Below are 23,025 nucleotides of genomic sequence, written 5' to 3' on the forward strand. Positions count from 1 at the left end.
GACAATAGACTCTCAGATACATTTTTTAAAGTTTAATTGCTTCCTGATAAAATAACAGCTTTTAGTTTTCAGAGCATTTTCACATATATTACCATCTCACTAAATCCTTATGACAATCCATGTCATAAAACAGTATAGGTATTATAATTATTTAATTGAAAAAACTGAGTTCCAGAAAGATTAAATGTCACAAAGCTTCTTTGTTTCAGAGCAAGGACCAGAACATGCATTTATAAATTTATAATATCTTAGCTATAACTTTTATGAACTTTATTGCTTAATATTAGAAGTAATACCAAATTTTAATAACTTTTATGAACTTTATTGCTTAATATTAGAAGTAATACCAAATTTTAATGTTTTTTATTTTTATAAAAAAGCTTGTAAATGTTTCTACCTTTAAAATTATTAGCCCTATAATGATTACTCTAAATTACTTTAGAGTGAGCCAGTAAAGGTATTTCTGTAATTTTAGTTGGCTGTCACTTTTTCTTCCCAAATAATTATATACTAACGGGAAAAATAATAGCAAAGAGTTATCTCATTTCTTAAAAAAATAAAAAAAAGAAACAAAACCTTTTCAGGACTTTCTGTTTTGTAATGTGCTAAGTTTCACTTATTCAACATTTATTTCACAGAAATATTGTTTATGAAATTCCAAAAGCATTTTGTTAGTGACTGTCATTGATTGAGCATATCTCCTTCACTGAGTCTTGTATATGGTTAGAATCCTTCTAAATAATCAGCAAGTTCAGGCTAATTAATTCATTCAGTCATTCAGTTACTTTTAAAATTACGTGGACTACTGTCTTCCTTCTTCGATCCCTCGTATCACACAGCACAATCCTTGGTACTGTGTAAAAAGAAAAAAGTTCTTTAAAAAAAACTTGCAAAGTAACAATTTTATTGATTTGTATTTTTTCCTCATAATTTCTTCATTTTCTGTGTACATATATCACTTTTAGTTATAATTAACAGCTTTATTGTAATTAGATATCTTTCTCACTTGGCATGGATAGCCTTCTAATTCTTCCTATGTTATTTTTTTAAGAAAGTCCATTTTGCTTATAAAGTTGATTTTTTTTTTTAAATTCATATTATTTTATTTTGACATGGCTTCCTAACGCACATTTGAGTTTGGGGAATTGCCATACACATTGATGGTCGTGGTACATACTTACTGATTTGCTAAATTTTTGTTAGAGTAAAGGTATCTTATTTTGTTGTTGTTTTTTACATTCTGGTAACTAATGATTTGGGGATTGTTCCCATTAGGCAGCTGAAGAGGATACTTCCAGTTCTCTAGTGAAAGATCATCTCTTCCAGCAAGAGACAGTTATAACCAGTGAGCCTTACAGAAGCTCAAGACCTTCTCCCTTTGAAGATCTGAATGCCAGAAGAGTCTACCTGCAAAGCCAAGCCAATCAGGTGAGAAAATAAATATTTTTCAATATATTATTCATATTTATAGAAATCGGATGTGTTAGATGAGAACATTAGGACCATCTGCCCTTTACCAGTCAAAGAACAACAGAAACCCAGGAGAATAAGATTTATAATGAATCAAATCTGGAATGAGACAATACATATATGTCATAATGTCCTAAACAGGTTTAATAATTGAGTCATAAATTTGACTTTAAATTTTTTGATGATAAAGGGGAAAAGGTGTTAGTTACATTTTCATTATCCAGTAGAGGGATACAAAGGAACATAAACCATAGTTTCTGTTCTAAAAGAGTTTATGATGGCGTAATAGATACGTGCTCATAGTGATTGGGAGCACAGGATAGGGGTATTGAAGTCGTTGTGGAAGATGAGAGTTTGTGTTTTTTCTTAAGATACACCTGAACTTTTCAAGGATGAGAAAAATTGTTAACTAATTGAAGAGGGTGGGGCTGGTGATGAAAATTGGGGGGGAAAACACAGGAGGAGCGAGGGGATGAATGTTTTAAACAGAGGGAATTTTAGTCAGCATAGTCTGCCATAACAAAATACCATAAACTGGGTGGGTTAAATAACAGGTTTTTTTCCTCACAGTTCTGAAGGCTTGGAAGTCCCAAGGTTAGGGTGCCAGCATGGTTGATTCCTAGTGAGGGCTCTCTTCTTGGATTACAGACAGCTGCTTTGTCTCAGTGCCAGAGAACGCCCAAGTGAGCAAGCTCTCTGGTGTCTCTTATAAAGGGCACTAATCCTACCAGGTCCACACCCTTCATGACCTAATTACCTCCTGAAGACCCCATCTCCAAATAGCATCACATTGGGGGTTTGGGTTTCATATAATTTGGGGGGGGCAGGGGTGACACAAACATTTAGTCCATAGCAGGGAACAGTATGAGCAGAGGTATGCATGATCTAGGGGGAAAACAACATGGAGGGTGAAAAAGAGAGGCAAAGAGAACAAGAGCCAGACTGTCGGGGTTTTATGTCCTGCAAACCACCTTGGGCTTAAATCTTGTTTGTTGTTTCGCAAACCTGGGTACACATTCATGTGCCAGAAGACACAAGGAACCACAGATTAAACACAGTGCATTTTTATGGAGTGTCACTTTTACTTACAAACAAAAAAATCCAAAGCGGTGTACCAGGTTTACATTCCCACTAGTCGTGGGAATTTTCCTGAATACTTGTATTGCACCCCCCCCTTCCCCCCTCCCCCTTTTTTTCCCCAATTTAGTCACTTAGTGGAAGTAAAGTAGTATTTTATTGTGATTTTAGTTTATACTTTCCTGATTACTACTGCTGTTGAGCACCTTTTTTTTTTTTTTTTTTGGTACACGGCCCTCTCACTGTTGTGGCCTCTCCCATTGCGGAGCACAGGCTCCGGACACTCAGGCTCAGCGGCCATGGCTCACGGGCCCAGCTGCTCCGTGGCATGTGGGATCTTCCCGGGCCGGGGCACGAACCCGTGCCCCCTGCATCGTCAGGCGGACTCTCAACCACTGCGCCACCAGGGAAGCCCTGAGCACCTTTTTTTATATGCTTATTGACCATTTAGAAATTCTGTTTTGTAAAGCACCTATTCAAGTATTTTGCACATCTAATATTGAGTTGTCTTTTTCTTATTGATTTATAGCCATTTTCTTTTTGTTTATTTTGGAAATAAGTCCTTTGTTGGATATATATATTGCAGATATCTTCTCTCTGGTGGTCTTTTTACTCTCTTAATAATGTCTTTTGCTGAATAAGAGTTCTTAATTTTAATAGAAGAGTGATTTAGTGATCGTTTCCTCTGTGGTTAGTGCTTTTTGTGTCATGTATAAGAAATCTTTGAGTATCCTCACCAAGCCATGAAGATATTTTATGTTGTCTTTTAGAAACTTTATTATTTTTTCTTTCATGTTTGATTTTTGTAAGTGGTATAAGATTGAGGTCAAGGCTTCCCTGCCTGCACCACAACCACCAAATCTGGATAGCCAGTGATCCAGCACCGTATAGTAAAAAATCCTAGCTTTCTGAAACAAGTGCATTGCATTTTCAGCTTTGTCATGTGACTGTATGTGTGTGGATCTATTTCTATTCTCTGTTCTGTTCCCTTAGCCTATTTGTCTATTTTTATACTGGTACCACACTTTTAAAATAACAGTAGTTATATAATATTTCTGGGATCTGGGAGTTATGTCCCCCAGCTTTGTCCTTTAAGATCTTGTTGTTCTTGGACGTATGTAAATTTTAGAATCAGCTTATCAATTTCCACAAAACTCCTAGAATTTTGATTGACATTGTATTGCATTCATAAATTAATTTGGAGGAAGTTAACATCTTGACAATACTGAATCTTCTAATCCATGAAATGGTAAATTCATTCATCTTTTGTTAGATTTATTCTTAGGTATTTAATTTTTGTAAGTTTATTTAGTTATTAATTATTATAAGTATATTTTGTAAATTGACCTTATATCCAGAGACATTGTTAAACTAATTTATTAACTCTGTACTTAAAATCTGTAAATTTTTTAAATGTCTGTTTCTTGTCACACTGGCTAGGACTTCTAGTGCATGGGGGATTGACTTTCTTATTTTGTTCCTTATCTCAGGGGAAAGCTTTCTATATTCATTGCATTCATCATTAACTATGATATTTGCTGTATATTTTCATAGATCCTTTTAACAGATTAAGGTATCTATCTATTATTCCCACATCACTAAGTTTTTTATGACATGCTTCTGCAGTAACTGAGATGATTCTAATTTTTTTCCTTGTTGATTCTGTTGATTGGTAAATTGTAATAATTGGTTTGCAACCTTGCAGTCTTGGAATAAACCCATCTTGGTTGCCATATAATACTCATTATACATACACATATAAACATATGCACACATAAAATTGGGTTTAATAATATTTTATCTGGGATTCTTATGTCTGTGTTCATGGAAGAGATTGGCATATAATTTTCTTTTCCCATAAAATCCCAGGCAGGTGTTGTAATCAAGGTATGCTAACTCCATGAAACAAATTGGGCAGTGTTTCTTTCTTGCAGTTTGTGGAAAAGTTTAAATTTGTTGTTTTTCTTAAATGTTTGGTAGAATTTCCTGGTGAAGCCATCTGAGCCCAGAATTTTCTTTATCAGATGATTTTGAGCTACAGATCGATTTCTTTAACAGATACAGGACTATACTGATTTTCTAATTCTTTTTGGAAAGTCTTTTTACAGGATTTTGGTTTTTATTCCTTTTTTATGGAAAATTTCAAACATACTAGAAGTTGAATGAATAGTGCAGTCAATTGCTGTGTACTACCCTGCTTCTGACATTAGTCATTGGCAAAATGATGATATGCCATATTTTCATTATTATTCAGAAATGGATTGATTTTTAAACATTTGGGGTTTTCTACTTTTCTTTTTATTGCAGATATTCTAAGAATATACTCTGAATGATTTCATTCGTTAACATTTGTTGAGGCTTATTTAATGACTCAACATAAGGTCCGTGTGCCATGTGCACTTGAAAAGACTTCATATTCTTAGATGTTGTGTGTAGTGTTCTTTCTATATATTAGGTCAGGTTTGTTATCCTTATTAACTTTAAAAAAATCTGCTTGTCAGTAACTGAGCAAGGTACGTTTAAAAATCTCCAACTTTGATGGTAGAATCATCTTGTTTTAATTCCATCAGTTATTTACTTTATATATTTTGAGGCTATTGCTTGTAATTTTATAATTGTCATACCTTTATGTTGAATTGACTCTCTTGTCATTATGAAATATCCTTCCTTATCTCTGGTAATACTTTTTGCCTAAAAGTCTACTATGTCTGATATTTTCTTTTGGCTAACGTTTACACAGTGTGTGTTTTCCCATCCTTGTACTTTCAACATTTATATGTCATATATAAGATGTCTCTTTTAAACCATATGCAGTTGGGTTTCGTCTTTTTCTCAGGGTGTTTTTGTGTTTTAGAGTATTTTGTCTCCTTACTTTTACTGCAATTATTGATATAGTATAAATCTATCATCTTACTTGTTTTCTGTTTGCCCCATTTTTCTTTGTTCATTATTTCCTCCACTTGACTTATTCAGGTATATTTAACTACTTAATTTTTCTTTTTTATTAGATAATTAATAATACAGTTCAGTGCTTTTATTGTAATCCTAGAGGTCACAATACGCATTGTTAACTCCTTAGAATCTACCCTAAATTGATTGTTTTTTAAACCACTTCTGGAAAATGCATGGATCTTACAATACCTTAATGCCATTTATCTCTTCTTCATTTACCATTTGTGTTGTTGTTGTCATGAAATTCATTCTGTGTGTAGGTATTTATAACCTCCCAAAATAATATTTTAAACAGTCAACATTGATTTCAGTTTATCCGTCTACTTATGCTTTTGGCTGTTCTTTAATCCCTTGTTTATTACCGTACTACCATGTAGGATCATTGGCTGCTTATTGCTGTCGGTGAATCTTCGTTGTCGTTTTTCTGGAAACATCTTTTATTTCCTCCATATTTGAAGGATGTTTTGCTGACTGTCACATTCTAAGTTATCATTTATTTTCTTTCACCACTTTAAAAGATGTCACACCGTTGTCTACACTTTTCCATCATTGCTATTGAGAAATGCTGTCTATCTTTGGCTTTTTGCTGTTTTATTAGCTATGCCTAGGTACTAGGTTTTTTTATTGGGTTTATAGAGCTTTTTGAATCTGGCTGATATCTTTGAACAGATTTAGAAATTTCTCCACCATTGTCTCTTCAAATATTGTTTCTAAATCTGAGGCTCAGGGAGAGATATGGACTGAACTTAAAGTTGGGAGTCATTATCTAACGATGGAAATTAAAACTATGAGAGAAGTTTGAATTACTTTGTAAGAAGAATAGTATTCAAAGCTGGAACACTGAGGATCACTAAATGTTAAAAGACAGGGTGTTGAAGAAGAACAGTCACACAGATAGGAGAACTAGGAAAGGGCAATAATGTCTCAGAAGCCTGAGAAGGAGAGTTAAAAAGGTAAGTGAAGGAGTAGTTAATTAATATATTGCAATTACATGGTCCAATAAAGGACCTGGATGAATCCTGGATTCATCTCTGTAAAGGTAATTGTTACCCCTAGCATAGTTTCAGTGGGATTAGGAGGCATTCATGACAGTAGAAGAAACAACTTTTTTCTTTTTGTCTGAGCTCCTTTCAAAAGTTTGACTACAGAGGCCTTCCTTTAGAGAGCAGGTGGAGCTAGAAGGTGGAGGGCCAAGGAAATAAATATTTTTGAAATTTGAAGGGTTAAAGAAAGTGAGAAGTTAAAGATTTGGGACAGAGAGAATAATTGATAAAGACCCAAAGGAGACTATCAAGGACACAGGAATTACACTGAAAGAGGAATTACTTCATTTTTCTAGACTGAAGAGAAGTTTAGGTAGAACTACAGATTTATTAAAAAGGAGGTAGAAGGTTAATGAAATTCAGACTTGATCAATTCAGCAGTGTGTGCCCTCGCATTCTTGGATAAACCTAAAATTTAATTGTTTTTATCTTAAAAACTTGAATATGGGGGCAGGGGGTGAAGAGAAAATAAAAAGCCTGCTGGATCATCTGGGAATTTTTCTTCCAGCAAGTCCCAATACAGCCATACCACAGCAAATAAATAAATATAGTTTGAAATATTCAAGTTAGACACAGATTGTGAAAGGTTCCCTGCCAATAGATATGATTAATTAGGTTACTTAAGGTCGCAAGATACATATATTCTCAGGCTATGTACGTTGGTGGGGACTTATCGTAATGACCTGGGCAAGTACCAGGCTAATAGCATGTATTCATTCAGCCTCTCTGGTCCTCCCATGATTGGAACTTCAGTTAGGATTATCCCCCTTCCTCCACTCTAATTAAGTCTAATGCCAGTGTTTCCCATATAAGTAAATGGTATATCACTTATACATTTGCTCAGGGCAGAAACTTGAAGCTATCCTGACTCGTTCCTCTCTCAATCTCATACTGTAGATATCAGCAGTCAATCAGCAATCCTGTAAGCACTACATTCAAAATATATTTCTCAGACGTTCATCATTTCTTACTGCTATAGTCTTCTAATTTCCCTACTTCCACTCTTATCCTTCCCATCCACTCTAATAATCTGTTCACACAGTAACCAAAGTGATCCTTTAAAAAGATACAAATCAAATGTGTTCAAAACTTTATAAAAGTCTAACATTCTATTTAGAACAACATACAGAGGTTTTACAGAGCTGTGCATGATTTTGTTCGTGGCTTCTCCAGATTTATTTTCTATTCTTTCTCACTCACAAGCTCCTTAATACCGCGACCTCCTATGTTTTAAGTATATTAAGAATATCTATGCCTCAGGGGCTTTGCATCTGCTCTTCCTTTTATCTGGAACACTCTTCCTCCAGATGCTCCTGGAGCTTGCTCCTTACTTCAGGTCACCTCTTCTGTGAAGCCTTCCCTGAGCACTCTAAATGAAATACCAACCCTTCCATCACTGTATCCTTATGCTATTTTACTTTTCTTAATAACACTTATTTCCTGATTATAATTTGTCTCCTATTTGTACTTTTTTTGTTTGTTCACTGATACGTTCAGGAATCTAGAAGTTCCTAAGATAGAGTAAGCACCCAGTAAATATTTGTTGAATGAAAGAATAGATGAATAAATGCTAACAGCATCACCTTGGAAGCATCCTACATCAGAGGAATAGCCTTGCCAAAAGGACTAGACTACTTCGTTGCTGTCAAGAAATATGAAGAGTGTGAGATTTAACCCTAGCTAGCAAGTTATATGAATGCTGCCAGAAGACATAAGACTGCTAGGTCAGAGACAAAGGACTGTTACTCACAGCACAATAGAGTAGCATGAGCTTCATGTTTGTGTCAGTTCCCCTTGCTTCCCAAGTCCCATGGGGGTGGTGCTAAGCTGCTCAGGTGAATATTGCACACTCAGTGGGTTTGCATCCCAATATTGGAACCCTGAGTTTTGGGGAACCTCAGTCTTTTATAATGGGCGATAATCCTGCCTGACTTTTGCCAGGGAGGGACACAGTGTCTTTGTTATACTCGTTAACTAAACAAACCTAACTTCGAAGGAGAGATACTGTATCTTTTCAAGGGTTTCCCTATTCACACATCTTTGAAAAGACAGTCTGAAGCAAAGGCAGATAGTACCTCTACTCACTGTATCTGCAGAAGTGAGACCCATGGAGAATTGTCACCTAACACTAGTTTAGGTTTTTCCCTCTAGCAGTGCTTAAACAGGTATTGTCAGTGTTTGTCTTTGGCTCATTTTCTGTGCTTCCGTGGACTACTTAAATCCTTTTGATGGATTGGGTACATTCTTTCAAACTGCTAGTGCTCTCAGTCAGGTTTTAGTTAAATCTAATAGGCCTGGAGGCCATTATAGTTCTTTTACTCAATTTCACTTACTTTCAAGTTCCTGGAGGTCATTTCACTGCAGATGAATAAGACCACATGTATTATGGTCTTACAATCAAAGGTTTATGATGTATTTAATACATAGAAAATAATACATGTAATGAATACCTGAGAAAGCAAAAAACTTTTAAAAAAGAGCACCTCCAATCCTGTTCCCTTGCCTTCATCCTAGAGGTGACCTTTACCTTGGACTGTGTTTGCTTATTAGCATTCTTATGCTTTTCTTGGTAATTCTACCACTTCTTTTTCTTCTGCCAGTAGATATTTTAGTTGTTTCCATATTTTTGATATTAGGCATACTGCTAGTACAAACTTTCTTGCCCCTCAGCTATTCTTGTGCAAGAGTTTCTTTAGGGTGTACAGAAATGGGCCCTTGATATTGATGTGCTATAAAAAGGCTCTTGGGCAAATTAGTTTATAAGATTCGTGTGTTCTGTGACTATAAGAGAGATATTTTGAGCATTTGAGAGGTTAGAGAAATAACGCTGAATATTCCATTACAAACTAATTTTAACCATATACTCTTATATAACTTGTTATTGAGTAATAAAATTTTCAGTGACACTTCTTTTTGAATTTTATTTTTGGCCAGTATCTCCTAGTTTATGGTGGTTTTTCACTCTTTTTATGGTGTTTTGGTGAACAGATGTTCCAAAATTTAATACAATTGTATTTATCATTCTTTTCGTGGTGGTGTTTTTAAAAACTCCTCCCCACCCTTATCTGAAAGATTTTTCTCTTGATTTTATTCTAAAAGTTTTGCAGTTTTGTTCGTAAAACAAACTGATTTTTGTTCCACTTTTATTTTTTCCATATGGATTACTGATTGTTAACAGCACCGCTTATTGGATCCTTCCCCCTACTGATAGGCAGTGCCATATCTGTCATATATCAAGTTTCTATTTCTGGTCTCTCTTATCTGTTGGTCTGTTTGTCCTGGCACCAGTGCCACTTGTCTTCTTTACTATAGGATGTTTTAACTCTATAGCAAGTCTTAATATCTGCAGAGCAAGTGCATCTACCACTTTTTTCTTCTTCTCTTTTTTGTTGGTGGGTGGGGGAGCTGTTTACTCTTCCACAGAATTTAGAATTAGCTTGGGACTTCCCCAGTGATCCAGTGGTTAAGACTCCACCTTCCAGTGCAGGGGGTGTGGGTTCAATCCCTGGTTGGGGAACTAGGATCCCACATGCCATGGGGTGTGGCCAAAAAAAAAATTAGAATTAGCTTATCAAGTTTGTTGAAAAATCCATCTGCAGTCTGTATTTGAATTGCACTGAATCTGTATATTAGTTTGGGGAAGAATTTAGCCTTCTTTTCCATGAATATATAATATATCCTTCTATTTAGCTCATCAATAGTGCTCAATAAAGCTTTGTATTTTCTTCATGAAAAGATATCATATATCTTTTAAAAGAGTGGATATATGGGGCTTCCCTGGTGGCACAGTGGTTAAGAATCCGCCTGCCAATGCAGGGAACACAGGTTCGAGCCCTGGTCCAGGAAGATCCCACATGCCTCAGAGCAGCTAAGCCTGTGCGCCACAACCACTGAGCCTGCGCTCTAGAGCTTGCGAGCCACAACTACTGAGCCCACAGGCCACAACTACTGAAGCCTGTGCGCTCAGAACCCGTGCTCCGTAACAAGAGAGGCCACCGCAGTGAGAAGCCCACACACCACGATTAAGAGTGGCCCCTGCTCGCCGCAACTAGAGAGAGCCTGCGCACAGCAACAAAGACCCAAAATGAGTCAAAAATACACTTTAAAAAAAAGAGTGGATATATGTATATGTATAACTGATTCACTTTGCTGTACATGTGAAACTAACACACATTGTAAGTCAATTATACTCCAATAAAAATTAAAAAAAAAACATTGGAGAGGTTATAATCATGCAAAAGTAATCCAGCCTGTGCCCTAGAGCCCACGAGCCACAACTACTGAAGCCCAAGCACCTAGAGCCTATGCTCCACAACAGGAGAAGCCACCACAATGAGAAGCCTGCGCACCGCAAAGAAGAGTAGCACAAGCTCGCCGCCACTAGAAAAAGCCTGCATGCAGCAGTGAAGACCCAATGCAGCCAAAAATAAAGATCTTTTAAAAAAAAAAGTAATCCAGAAATCTTACTTCATCCCACATCAGTCCTTTAGTCCTACAACATAATTAAAATTGAAATACTTCTGTTTCTCTTTATGTTCCTACCATGTGATTAAAGTGCTAATGAAAGTAAAATTCAAAACTGCAGGAAACAAGGCCAGGAATGAGATAACCTCTTCAGTCATTAACTATTTTTATTAAACTTTCTTTCCTGTTTAAGACACTACTAATACTGAGTAGGTGGTTCGAGTTGGATATATCCATTTAAATTGCTTTTTGAATTGAAGCGTACAAACTTTTTAATCCAGCATTTTTACTTTTAGCAATTTCTGATACAGATACACTTGGACATGTGTATTAAAGATAAATATGTATAAGGATAATTTATGCAGTATTGTTTGTAACACAAAAGGTGGGGAAAAGCCTATATATATATAAATCAGACTAGTTAAATTAAGTCATCCATTCAATGGAATACTAAGCTGCTATTAAAAGAATTAGGTAAAGCTATATGTATAAACACATACGCACACTTGCATGTGTGTGTAAATTAAATATGTGGCCAAAAAGTGGTAAGTACCACCTGAGTGGTACATTTGTTACAGTTGGTGAACCTACATTGATACATCATATAATCACCCAAAGTGCATAGTTTACAGTAGGGTTCGTTCTTGGTGTTGTGCATTCTGTGGATTTGGACAAATATATAATGATATGTGTCCATCATTATAGTATCATATAGACTTTTTTCACTGACCTAAAAATCCTCTGTTCTCTGCCTGTTCTTCCCTCCTTACCTCTCCCTTCTCCCAAACACAGAACCTGGCAACCACTGATCTTTTTACTGTCTCCATAGTTTTACCTTTACCAGAATGTCATATAGTTGGAATCATACAGGATGTAACCTTTCACTTTGTAATATGCACGTAAGGTTTTTTCATGTCTTTTTTTTTCAATACTGAGTAATATTCCATTGTCTGGATATACCACTGTTTGTGTATCCATTGAGCCTACTGAATAGATAAACAAACTTAGTTTCTTCCAAGTTTTAGCAATTATAAATAAGGCTGCTGTAAACATCTGTGTGCAGGTTTTTGTGTGGACATGTTTTTGATTCCCTCGGGTAAATACCAAGGAGCACAATTGCTGGATCATATGGGAAGAGTATGCTTAGTTTTATAAGAAACTGCCAAATTGTTTTCCCAAGTGGCTGTACCATTTTGCATTCCCATCAGTAATGAATGAGGTTTCCTGTTGCTCCGTGTCCTCCCCAGCACTTGGTGTTGTCAGTGTTCTGGATATTGGCCATGCTACTGGGTGTGTAGTGGTATCTCGTATTTTTAACTTGCATTTCCCTGGTGACTTATGGCGTGGAGCATCTTTTAATATGCTGATTTGCCATCTGTATATCTTCCTTGGGGAAGTGTCTGTTGAGGTCCTTGGCACATTTTTAAATCAGGTTGTTTATTTTCTTATTGTTGATTTTTTAATAGTTCTTTGTATATTTTATCTAAAGAAGAAACCTATGAATGAAAAATATGACACATATAAAGAAAAAAAGAGGTTTTTGTACATTATAGGTATCAGTCCTTTATCAGGTATCTTTTACAATATTTTCTCTTACTCTGTGACTTGTCTTCTCATTCTCTTGACATTTTATTTTTCAGAGTAGATGTTTTTAATTTTAATGAGGCCCAGCTTATCAATGCTTTCTTTCATGAATCTTTGATATATCTTAAAAGTCACTGCCATAACCAAAGTCATCTATTCTGTTCCATTGACCTATTTTTTTTTTTTTGCTGGTACCACACCGTCTTTCTTAGTGTAACTTTATAGAAGATCTTGAAGTCAGATAATGTCAGTCCTCTAACTTTTATTCTCCCTCAGTACTGTGTTGGGTATTCTGGGTCTTTTGCCTGTCTATGTAAACTTCAGAACCATTTTGTTAATATCCACAAAATAACTTGCTGGGATATTAATTGGGATTGCATTGAATCTATAGGCCAGCTGGGGAAAAACTGACATGTGACAGCCTTGAATCTTCCAATTTACAAACATGGATTATCTGTATTTATTTCTTTGATTTCATTCATCAGAGTTTGATAGTTTTCCTCATACAGATCTTGTACGTATTTTGTTAGACTTATGCATTAAGTATTTCATTTTGGGGGATGCTAACGTAAATGGTTTTTAATTTCAAATTCCACTTCTGGTTTGTTTGTTTGTTTGTTTTTGCCGCACCGTATAGCATGTGGAATCTTAGTTCCCTGACCAGGAATCAAACCTTTGCCCCCTGCAGTGGAAGCACAGAGTCTTAACCCCTGGACCACCAGGGAAATCCCTTGTTCATTGTTGGTTTATAGAAAAGTGATTGTCTTTTGTGTATAAGCCTTGTATCCTGCAACTTTACTATAAATCATTTATTAGATGCAGGAGTTATTTTGTTGATTTTTTCAAATTTTCTATATAGATGATCATGTCATCTGTGAACATGGACAGCTTTATTTCTTCTCAATCTGTATACTGTTTATGTCTTTTTCTTGTCTTACTCCATTAGCTAGAAATTCCGGTATGATGTTGAAAAAGAATGGTGAGAGAAGGGACATCCTTGCCTCCTTGTACCTGATCTTAGTGGGAAAACTAAAAGTTTCTCACCATTAATTATATTAGTTTCAGGGTTTCTGTAGATATTCTTTATAAGTTGAAGAAGTTCTCCACTGTTCCCAGTTTACAGAGTTTTTATCATGAATGGGTGTTGGATTTTGTCAAATACTTTTTCACAATATATCGATAAGATCATGTGATTTGATGTGTTACATTAATAGATATTTTAATGTTAAACCAGCCTTGCATAGTGGGGTTGAATCCACTTGGTCATGATGTATAATTCTTTCTATACATTGTTGGATTCAATGAGCTAATATTTTGTTGAGGATTTTTGCATCAGTGTTTATTTGAGATGTCTGTATTTTTGTTTGTTTTCCTTTTTGGTAATGTTTTTGTCTGGTTTTAGGATTAAGATAATGCTGACCTCTTGGAATGAGTTAGGAAGTATTTTCTGTTTTCTATCTTCTGAAAGAGATTGGAGAGAATTGGTATAATTTCTTACTTAAAGTTTTGTGGTATTCACCAGTAAACCCCAGCTGGATCTGTGTGCTTTCTATTTTGGAAGGTTATTAATTATCCGTTCAACTTCTTTAATAGATATAGACCTATTCAGATCGTTTTCTTCTTCTTGTGTGAGTTTTGGCAGATTGTACCTTTCAAGGAATAGATACATTTCATCTAGGTTATCAGATTAGTGGGTGTAGAGTTGTTCATAGCATTCCTTTATTATCCTTGTAAATGTTCATGGAATCTGTAGTGATACCTCCTCTTTCCTTTCTGATAGTTAGTGATTTGTGTCCTCTTTTTTTTTCTCTTAGTTGTCCTGACTAGAGGCTTATCAGTTTTGCGGATCTTTTTAAAGAACCAGCTTTTGGTTTAATTAATATTCTCTGTTGATTTCCTGTTTTCAGTTTCATTGATTTCTACTCTAATTCTTATTATTTCTTTTCCTTGCTGTGGATTGAATCTTTTCCTAGTTTTCTAAGGTAGAAACTTATATTATTGATTTTAGATATTCTTTCCTAATATATTTAATGCTATAAATTTCCCTCTATGCACTACTATTGCTGTAGCCCACAACATTTGATAAGTTGTGTTTTCATTTCTATTTATTTCAAAATAATTTTTAATTTTTGTTGATATTTCTTCTTTGACCCATGCGTTATTTAGAAGTGTGTTGTTTAACTTCCACTTATTTGGTGATTTTCCAGATATCCTTCTGTTACTGACTTATACGTTAATTCCTTCGTAGTCTGAGAATGGACATTGTATGATTTCTACTCTTTTAAATTTGTTAAGGTTTGTTTTATGTTCAAGAATGTGGTCTATCTTGCTTAAGGTTCCAGGTAAGCTTGCAAAAATGTGTATTCTGCTGTTGTTGGATGAAGTAGTCTTCAGATGTCAATTATATCCACTTGATTGAAGGTGTTGTTTAGTTCACCTGTGTCCTTACTGATTCTCTGCTTGCTGAATCTGTTCATTTCTTTATTGTTTTTTAGCATCTTTATTGGAGTATAATTGCTTTACAATGTTGTGTTAGTTTCTGCTGTATAACAAAATGAATCAGTTATATGTATACATATATCCCCATATCCCCTCCCTCTTACACCTCCCTCCCACCCTCCCTATCCCACACCTCTAGGTGGTCAGAGCACCGAGCTGATCTCCCTGTACTATGCAGCTGCTTCCCACTAGCTACCTGTTTTACCTTTGGTAGTGTATATATGTCAGTGCTACTCTTTTACTTCATCCCAGCTTACCCTACCCACTCCCCAGGTCCTCAAGTCCATTCTCTACGTCTGTGTGTTTATTCCTGTCCTGCCCCTATGTTCATCAGAAGCACTTTTTTTTTTTAGGTTCCATATATATGTGTTAGCATACGGTATTTGTTTTTCTCTTTCTGAGTTATTTCACTCTGTATGACAGACTCTAGGTCCATCCACCTCACTGCAAATAACTCAATTTCATTTCTTTTTATAGCCAAGTAATACTCCATTATATATATGTGCCACATCTTCTTTATCCATTCATCTGTCGACGGACACTTAGGTTGCTTCCATTTCCTGGCTATTGTAAATAGAGCTGCAATGAACATTGTGGTACGTGTCTCCTTTTGAATTATGGTTTTCTCAGGGTATACGCCCAGTAGTGGGATTACTGGATCATATGGTAGTTCTATTTTTAGTTTTTTAAGGAACCTCCAAACTGTTCTTTAGTGGCTGTATCAATTTACATTCCCACCAACAGTGCAAGAGGGTTCCCATTTCTCCACACCCTCTCCAGCATTTATTGTTTGGAGATTTTTGGATGATGGCCATTCTCACCGGTGTGAGGTGATACCTCATTGTGGTTTTGATTTGCATTTCTCTAATGATTAGTGATGTTGAGCATCCTTTCATGTGTTTGTTGGCAATCTGTATATCTTCTTTGGAGAAATGTCTATTTAGGTCTGCCCATTTTTGGATTGGGTTGTTTGTTTTTTTGATATTGAGCTGCATGAGCTGCTTGTATATTTTGGAGATTAATCCTTTGTCAATTGCTTCATTTGCAAATATTTTCTCCCATTCTGAGGGTTGTCTTTTGGTCTTGTTTATGGTTTCCTTTGCTGTGCAAAAGATTTTAAGTTTCATTAGGTCCCATTTGATCATTTCTGTTTTTATTTCCATTTCTCTAGGAGGTGGGTCAAAAAGGATCTTGCTGTGATTTATGTCATAGAGTGTTCTGCCTATGTTTCCCTCTAAGAGTTTTATAGTGTCTGGCCTTACATTTAGGTCTTTAATCCATTTTGAGTTTATTTTTGTGTATGGTGTTAGGGAGTGTTCTGATTTCATTCTTTTACATGTAGCTGTCCTGTTTTCCCAGCACCACTTATTGAAGAGGCTGTCTTTTCTCTATTGTTTATCCTTGCCTCCTTTATCAAAGATAAGGTGACCATGTGTGCATGGATTTCTCTGGGCTTTCTATCCTGTTCCATTGATCTATATTTCTGTTTTTGAGCCAGTACCAACCATACTGTCTTGATTACTGTACCTTTGTAGTATAGTGTGAACTCAGGGAGCCTGATTCCTCCAGCTCCATTTTTCTTTCTCAGGATTGCTTTGGCTCTTTGGGGTCTTTTGTGTTTCCATACATATTGTAAAATTTTTTGTTCTAGTTCTGTGAAAAATGCCATTGGTAGCTTGCTAGGGATTACATTTAATCTGTAGATTGCTTTGGGTAGTAGTATAGTCATTTTCACAAGGTTGATTCTTCCAATCCAAGAACATGGTATATCTCTCCAGCTGTTTGTATCCTCTTTAATTTCTTTCATCAGTGTCTTACAGTTTTCTGCATACAGGTCTTTTGTCTCCTTAGGTAGGTTTATTCCTAGGTATTTTCCTCTCTTTGTTGCAGTGGTAAATGGGATTGTTTCCTTAATTTCTTTTTCAGATTTTTCATCATTAGTCTATAGGTATGCAAGAGATTTCTGTGCATTAATTTTGTATCCTGTTACTTTACCAAATCCATTGATTATCTCTGATAGTTTTCTGGTAACATCTTTAGGATTCTCTATGTATACTTTCATGTCATCTGCAAACAGTGACAGTTTTACTTCTTCTTTTCCAATTTTGATTCCTTTTATTTCTTTTTCTTCTCTGATTGCTGTGGCTAAAACTTCCGAAACCATGTTGAATAATAGTGGTGAGAGTAGGCAACCTTGTCTTGTTCCTGATCTTAGAGGAAATGGTTTCAGTTTTTCACCATTGAGAATGATGTTGGCTGTGGGTTTGTCATATATAGCCTTTATTATGTTGAGGTAGGTTCCCTCTATGCCCACTTTCTGGAGAGTTTTTATCATAAATGGGTTTTGAATTTTTGTCAAAAGCTTTTTCTGCATCTATTGAGATGATCATACTGTTTTTATCCTCAGTTTGTTAATATGGTGTATCACATTGATCGATTTGCGTATATTGAAGAATCCTTGCGTTCCTGTCATAAACCCCACTTGATCATGGTGTATGGTCCTTTTAACGTGCTGTTGGATTCTGTTTGCTAGTATTTTGTTGAGGATTTTTGCATCTATGTTCATCAGTGATACTGGCCTGCAGTTTTCTTTCTTTGTGACATCTTTGTCTGGTTTTGGTATCAGGGTGATGGTGGCCTTGTAGGATGAATTTGGGAGTGTTCCCCCCTCTGCTATGTCTTGGAAGAGTGTGAGAAGGGTGGGTGTTAGCTCTTCTCTAAATGTTTAATAGAATTCACCTGTGAAGCTGTCTGGTCCTGGGCTTTTGTTTGTTGGAAGATTCTTAATCAGTTTCAGTTTCAGTACTTGTGATTGGTCTCTTCATATTTTCTATTTCTTCCTGGCTCAGTTTCAGAAGGTTATGCTTTTCTAAGAATTTGTTCATTTCTTCCAGGTTGTCCATTTTATTGGCATATAGTTGCTTGTGGTAGTCTCTCATGATCCTTTGTATTTCTGCACTTTCAGTTGTTACTTCTCCTTTTGCATTTCTAATTCTGTTGATTTGATTTTTCTCCCTTTTTTTCTTGATGAGTCTGGCTAATGGTTTATCAGTTTTGTTTATCTTCTCAAAGAACCAGCTTTTTTAGTTTTATTGATCTTTGCTATTGTTTCCTTCTTTTCTTTTTCATTTATTTCTGATCTGATGTTTATGATTTCTTTCCTTCTGCTAACTTTCGGGGGGATTTTTGTTCTTCTTTCTCTAATTGCTTTAGGTGTAAATTTAGGTTGTTTATTTGAGATTTTTATTGTTTCTTGAGGTAGGATTGTATTGTTATAAACGTCTGTCTTAGAACTGCTTTTGCTGCATCCGATAGGTTTTGGGCCATCTGGTTTTCATTGTCATTTGTTTCTAGGTATTTTTTGGTTTCCTCTTTGATTTCTTCAGTGATCTCTTGGTTATTTAGTAGAGTATTGTTTAGCCTCCATGTGTTTATATTTTTTACAGTTTTTTCCCTGTAATTGATATCTCGTCTCATAGCATTGTGGTTGGAAAAGATACTTTTTACTATTTCAGTTTTCTTAAATTTACGGAGGCTTGATTTGTGGCCCAAGATATGATCTATCCTGGAGAATGTTCCATGAGCAGTTAAGTAGAAACTGTATTCTGTTGTTTTTGGATGGAATGTCCTATAAATATCAGTTAAGTCTATCTGGTCTAATGTGTCTTTTAAAGCTTGTGTCTCCTTTTTTATTTTCATTTTGGATGATCTGTCCTTTGGTGAAAGTGGGGTGGGTGTTAAAAGTCCCCTACTATTATTGTTACTGTTGATTCCCCCTTTTATGGCTGTTAGCGTTTGCCTTATGTATTGATGTGCTCCTATGTTGGGTACATAAATATTCACAATTGTTATATCTTCTTCTTGGATTGATCCCTTGATCATTATGTAGTGTCCTTCTTTGTCTCTTGTAATAGTCTTTATTTTAAAGTCTGTTTTGTCTGATTATGAGTATTGCTACTTCAGCTTTCTTTTGATTTCCATTTGCATGGAATACCTTTTTCCATCCCCTCACTTTCAGTCTGTATGTGTTCCTAGGTCTGAAGTGGTCTCTTGCAGACAGCATACATGTGGGTCTTGTTCTTGTATTCATTCAGCTAGTCTGTGTCTTTTGGTGGGAACATTTAATCCTTTACATTGAAGTTAATTATCAATATGTATGTTCCTGTTACCGTTTTCTTAATTGTTTTGGGTTTGTTTTTGTAGGTCTTTTTCTTCTTTCTCTTGTGTTTCCTGCCTAGAGAAGCTCCTTTAGCATTTTTTGTAAAGCTGGTTTTGTGGTGCTGAATTCTCCTAACTTTTGCTTGTCTGTAAAGGTTTTAATTTCTCTGTTGAACCTGAATGAGATCCTTGCTGTGTAGAGTAATCTTTGTTGTAGGTTTTTCCCTTTCATCACTTTAATATCCTACCACTCCCTTCTGGCTTGGAGAGTTTCTGCTGAAAGATCAGCTGTTAATCTTATGGAGATTCCCTTGTATGTTATTTGTTACTTTTCCCTTGCTGCTTTTAATATTTTTTCTTTGAATTTATTTTCTGATAGTTTGATTAATATGTGTCTTTTCATGTTTCTCCTTGGCTTTATCCTGTATGGGACTCTCTGCACTTCCTGTACTTGATTGACTCTTTCCTTTCCCATGTTGGGAAGTTTTCAACTATAATGTCTTCAAATATTTTCTCAGACCCTTTCTTTTTCTCTTCTTCTGAGACCCCTATAATCAAATATTGGTTCCTTTACTGTTGTCCCAGAGGTCTCTGAGACTGTCCTCAATTCTTTTCATTCTTTTTTCTTTATTCTGCTCTGCGGTAGTTATTTCCACTATTTTATCTTCCAGGTCACTTATCCGTTCTTCTGCCTCAGTTATTCTGGTATTGATTACTTCTAGAGTATTTTTAATTTTACTTATTGTGTTGTTCATCATTCTTTGTTTGCTTTTTAGTTCTTCTAGGTCCTTGTTAAACATTTCTTGTATTTTCTCTATTCTATTTCCAAGATTTTGAATCATCTTTACTATCATTATTCTGAATTCTTTTTCAGGTAGACTGCCTATTTCCTCTTCAGTTGTTTGGTCTTGTGGGTTTTTACCTTGCTCCTTCATCTGCTGCATATTTCTCTGTTTTCTCATTTTGTTTAATTTATTGTGTTTGGGGTCTCCTTTTCACAGGCTGCAGGTTCATATTGCCTGTTATTTTTTGCTGTATGCCCCAGTGGGTGAAGTTGGTTCAGTGGCTTGTGTAGGCTTCCTGGTGGAGGGGACTCGTGCCTGTGTTCTGGTGGGTGGAGCTGTTTCTTGTCCTTCTGGTGGGCAGGACTGCAGCTCGTTGTGTGTTTTGGAGTGTCCATGAACTTAGTATGACTTTAGGCAGCCTCTCTGCTCATGGGTGGTGTTGTGTTCCTGTCTTGCTAGTTGTTTGGCATGGGGCATCCAGCACTGGAGCTTGCTGGCCATTGGGTGGAGCTGGGTCTTAGTGTGGAGATGAAGATCTCTGAGAGAGCTCTTGCTGATTGATATTATGTGGGGCCGGGAGGTTTCTGGTTGTCCAGTGTCCTGGACTCAGTACTCCCACCATGGAGGCTCAGGCCCAACACCCAGCCAGAGTACCAAGACCCTCCCAGCCACATAACTCAGAAAAAAAAGGAAGAAAGAAAAACAACAACCACCAAAAAAATGAACAGACAGAACCCTAGGACACATGGTAAAAGCAAACCCCTGGTGAAATTTCAGACCCACAAAAAATTGGGTCTGCTTCATGCGGAAGATCCAGTAGTGAGCCAGAAGAAGCCAAGAAGGATGGATTCCAGGTATGATGCAGAGATTGTAAAGTTACTTTTGGTTCTCAAGACATCAGTCTGTTCATTTCTGATAGAGAGGGATGTTGAAGTCTCCAGCTATGATAATGGGTATATCCGTTTCCTTCAGGTTCTATCAGTTTTTGCCTCACATAATTTGATGCTGTGTTGTTAAACACATACACAATGAGGATTGTTATGTCTTCTTGGGGAATTAACCCCTTTATCATTATGTAATGCCTTCTTTATCACTGATAACTTTCCTTGTTTTGAAGTCTGCTCTGTCTGAAATTAATATAGGAACTCCTGCTTTCTTTTGGTTAGTATTAGTGTGTTGTATTTTTCTCCAGCCATTTACTTTTACTCTAAGAACACTAAACCACTTTACAGTGAGTGGGAGTACTTTATAATAACCATAATCCTAATTCCTCCTTCCACTTGCATCATTGCTGTCAGTCATCTTATTTTATATACTTATATATGCATATGTATGTAAATATGTGCATAATCATACATGATCAAGTACACTGTTGCTGTTTTTGTTTTTGGCCACGCTGCTTGGCATGCAGGACCTTAGTTCCCTGACCATGGCTCACGGGCCCAGCCGCTCCACGGCATGTGGGATCCTCCCGGACTGGGGCACCAACCCGTGTCCCCTGCATCAGCAGGCAGACTCTCAACCACTGCGCCACCAGGGAAGTCCGGAAGCATGGATTCTTAACCACTGGACCGCCGGGGAGGTCCCCCACTGTTGCTATTTTTTTGAACAAACTTCTGTTAGCTCAGTTAAGAATGAGAAAATTAAAAGTTTTATTTTATTTTCACTTATTTCTTCTTAACTGCTCTTGCATTCTCATGTAGATCCAAGTTTCTGACCTATATTATTTTCCTTCTCTCTAAAGAACCTCTGTTAACATTTCTTATAAGGCAGGTCTACCAGCAACAAATTGCCTCCATTTTTTTTTGCTTAAGAAAGTCTTTATGTTTCTTTCACATTTTTTAATGTTTATTTTTAGATTTAATTTTTCTTTTACATGATAGCTTGTCTCTCTTAATCCCCTACCCCCATGTTGCCCCCCCCTTCCCTCTACCCACTGATAACCACTAATTTGTTCTCTGTATCTGAGAGTCTGTTTCTTTTTTGTTATAATCAATAGTTTGTTGTATTTTTTAGATTTCACATGCAAGTGGTATCAGAGTATTTTTCTTTCTCTAACTTCACTTAGTGAAATACCCTCCAAGTCCATCTGTGTTGTTGGAAATGTGAAAATTTCTTTTTTATGGATGAGTGATATTCCATTGTGTATGTGTGTGTGCATGTGTGTGTGTGTGTGTGTGTTTATACACACCACGTCTTATCCATTCATCTGTTGATGGACACTTAGGTTGCTTCCATATCTTGGCAATTGTAAATAATGCTGCTATAAACATTGGGGTGCGTGTATCTTTTCAAATTAGTGTTCATGTTTCTTTCAGATATATACCCAGAAGTGGAATTGCTGGGTCATATGGTAGTTCTATTTTTAGTATTTTGAGAAACCTCCATACTCTTTTCCACAGTGGTTGCACCAATACATTCCCACCAGTCTCCTTCACTTCTGAAGGATAATTTTGCAGGGTACATAATTCTAGGTTGGCAGGCTTTTTCTCTTACCACTTTAACTATTTCACTTCACTCTTCTTGCTTGCATGGTTTCTGCAAAGAAGTCAGATGTAATTACTCTTTATAAGTAAAATAGTTTTTCCTCTGGCATCTTTCAGGATTTTTTTCTTTATCTTTGATTTTTTATAGTTTGAAAATGATATGCTTAGGTGCTTTTTTTTTTTTTCCTCCTTTTTCCTTCCCTCCATTTTCCTGCTTGCTGTTCTCTGAGCTTCTTGGATATGTGATTGGACATCTGACATTAATTTGGGTAAATTCTCAGTCATTATTATTTCATATATTTCTTTTGTTCCTTTCGCTCTTTCTTCATCTGTTCTTTCTGTCTTGTGTATGTTACACCTTTTGTAGTTGTCCCACAGTTCTTGAATAGTCTTTTTTTTTTTCAGTCTTTGTTATCTTTCCTTTCAATTTTGGAGATTTCTGTTGCTTAATCCTCAAGCTCAGAGGTTTTTTTCCTCAGCCATGTCCAGTCTACTAAGCTCATCACA

General features: G+C 36.2%; 1 protein-coding gene across 1 annotated transcript in view; it reads left to right on the forward strand.

The window, feature by feature from the left end:
• SPRED1 (sprouty related EVH1 domain containing 1) overlaps positions 1–23,025 on the forward strand; it is a 119,411-nt gene that overhangs the window by 87,042 nt on the left and 9,344 nt on the right. The window contains exon 5 of the mRNA XM_060004970.1: positions 1,276–1,428. Within this exon, the coding sequence (XP_059860953.1) occupies positions 1,276–1,428 (153 nt within the window). The remainder of the gene's footprint in view (positions 1–1,275; positions 1,429–23,025) is intronic.

Source organism: Delphinus delphis, chromosome 2 (genome assembly GCF_949987515.2).
Source record: "Delphinus delphis chromosome 2, mDelDel1.2, whole genome shotgun sequence".
NCBI classification, from domain to species: domain Eukaryota; kingdom Metazoa; phylum Chordata; class Mammalia; order Artiodactyla; family Delphinidae; genus Delphinus; species Delphinus delphis.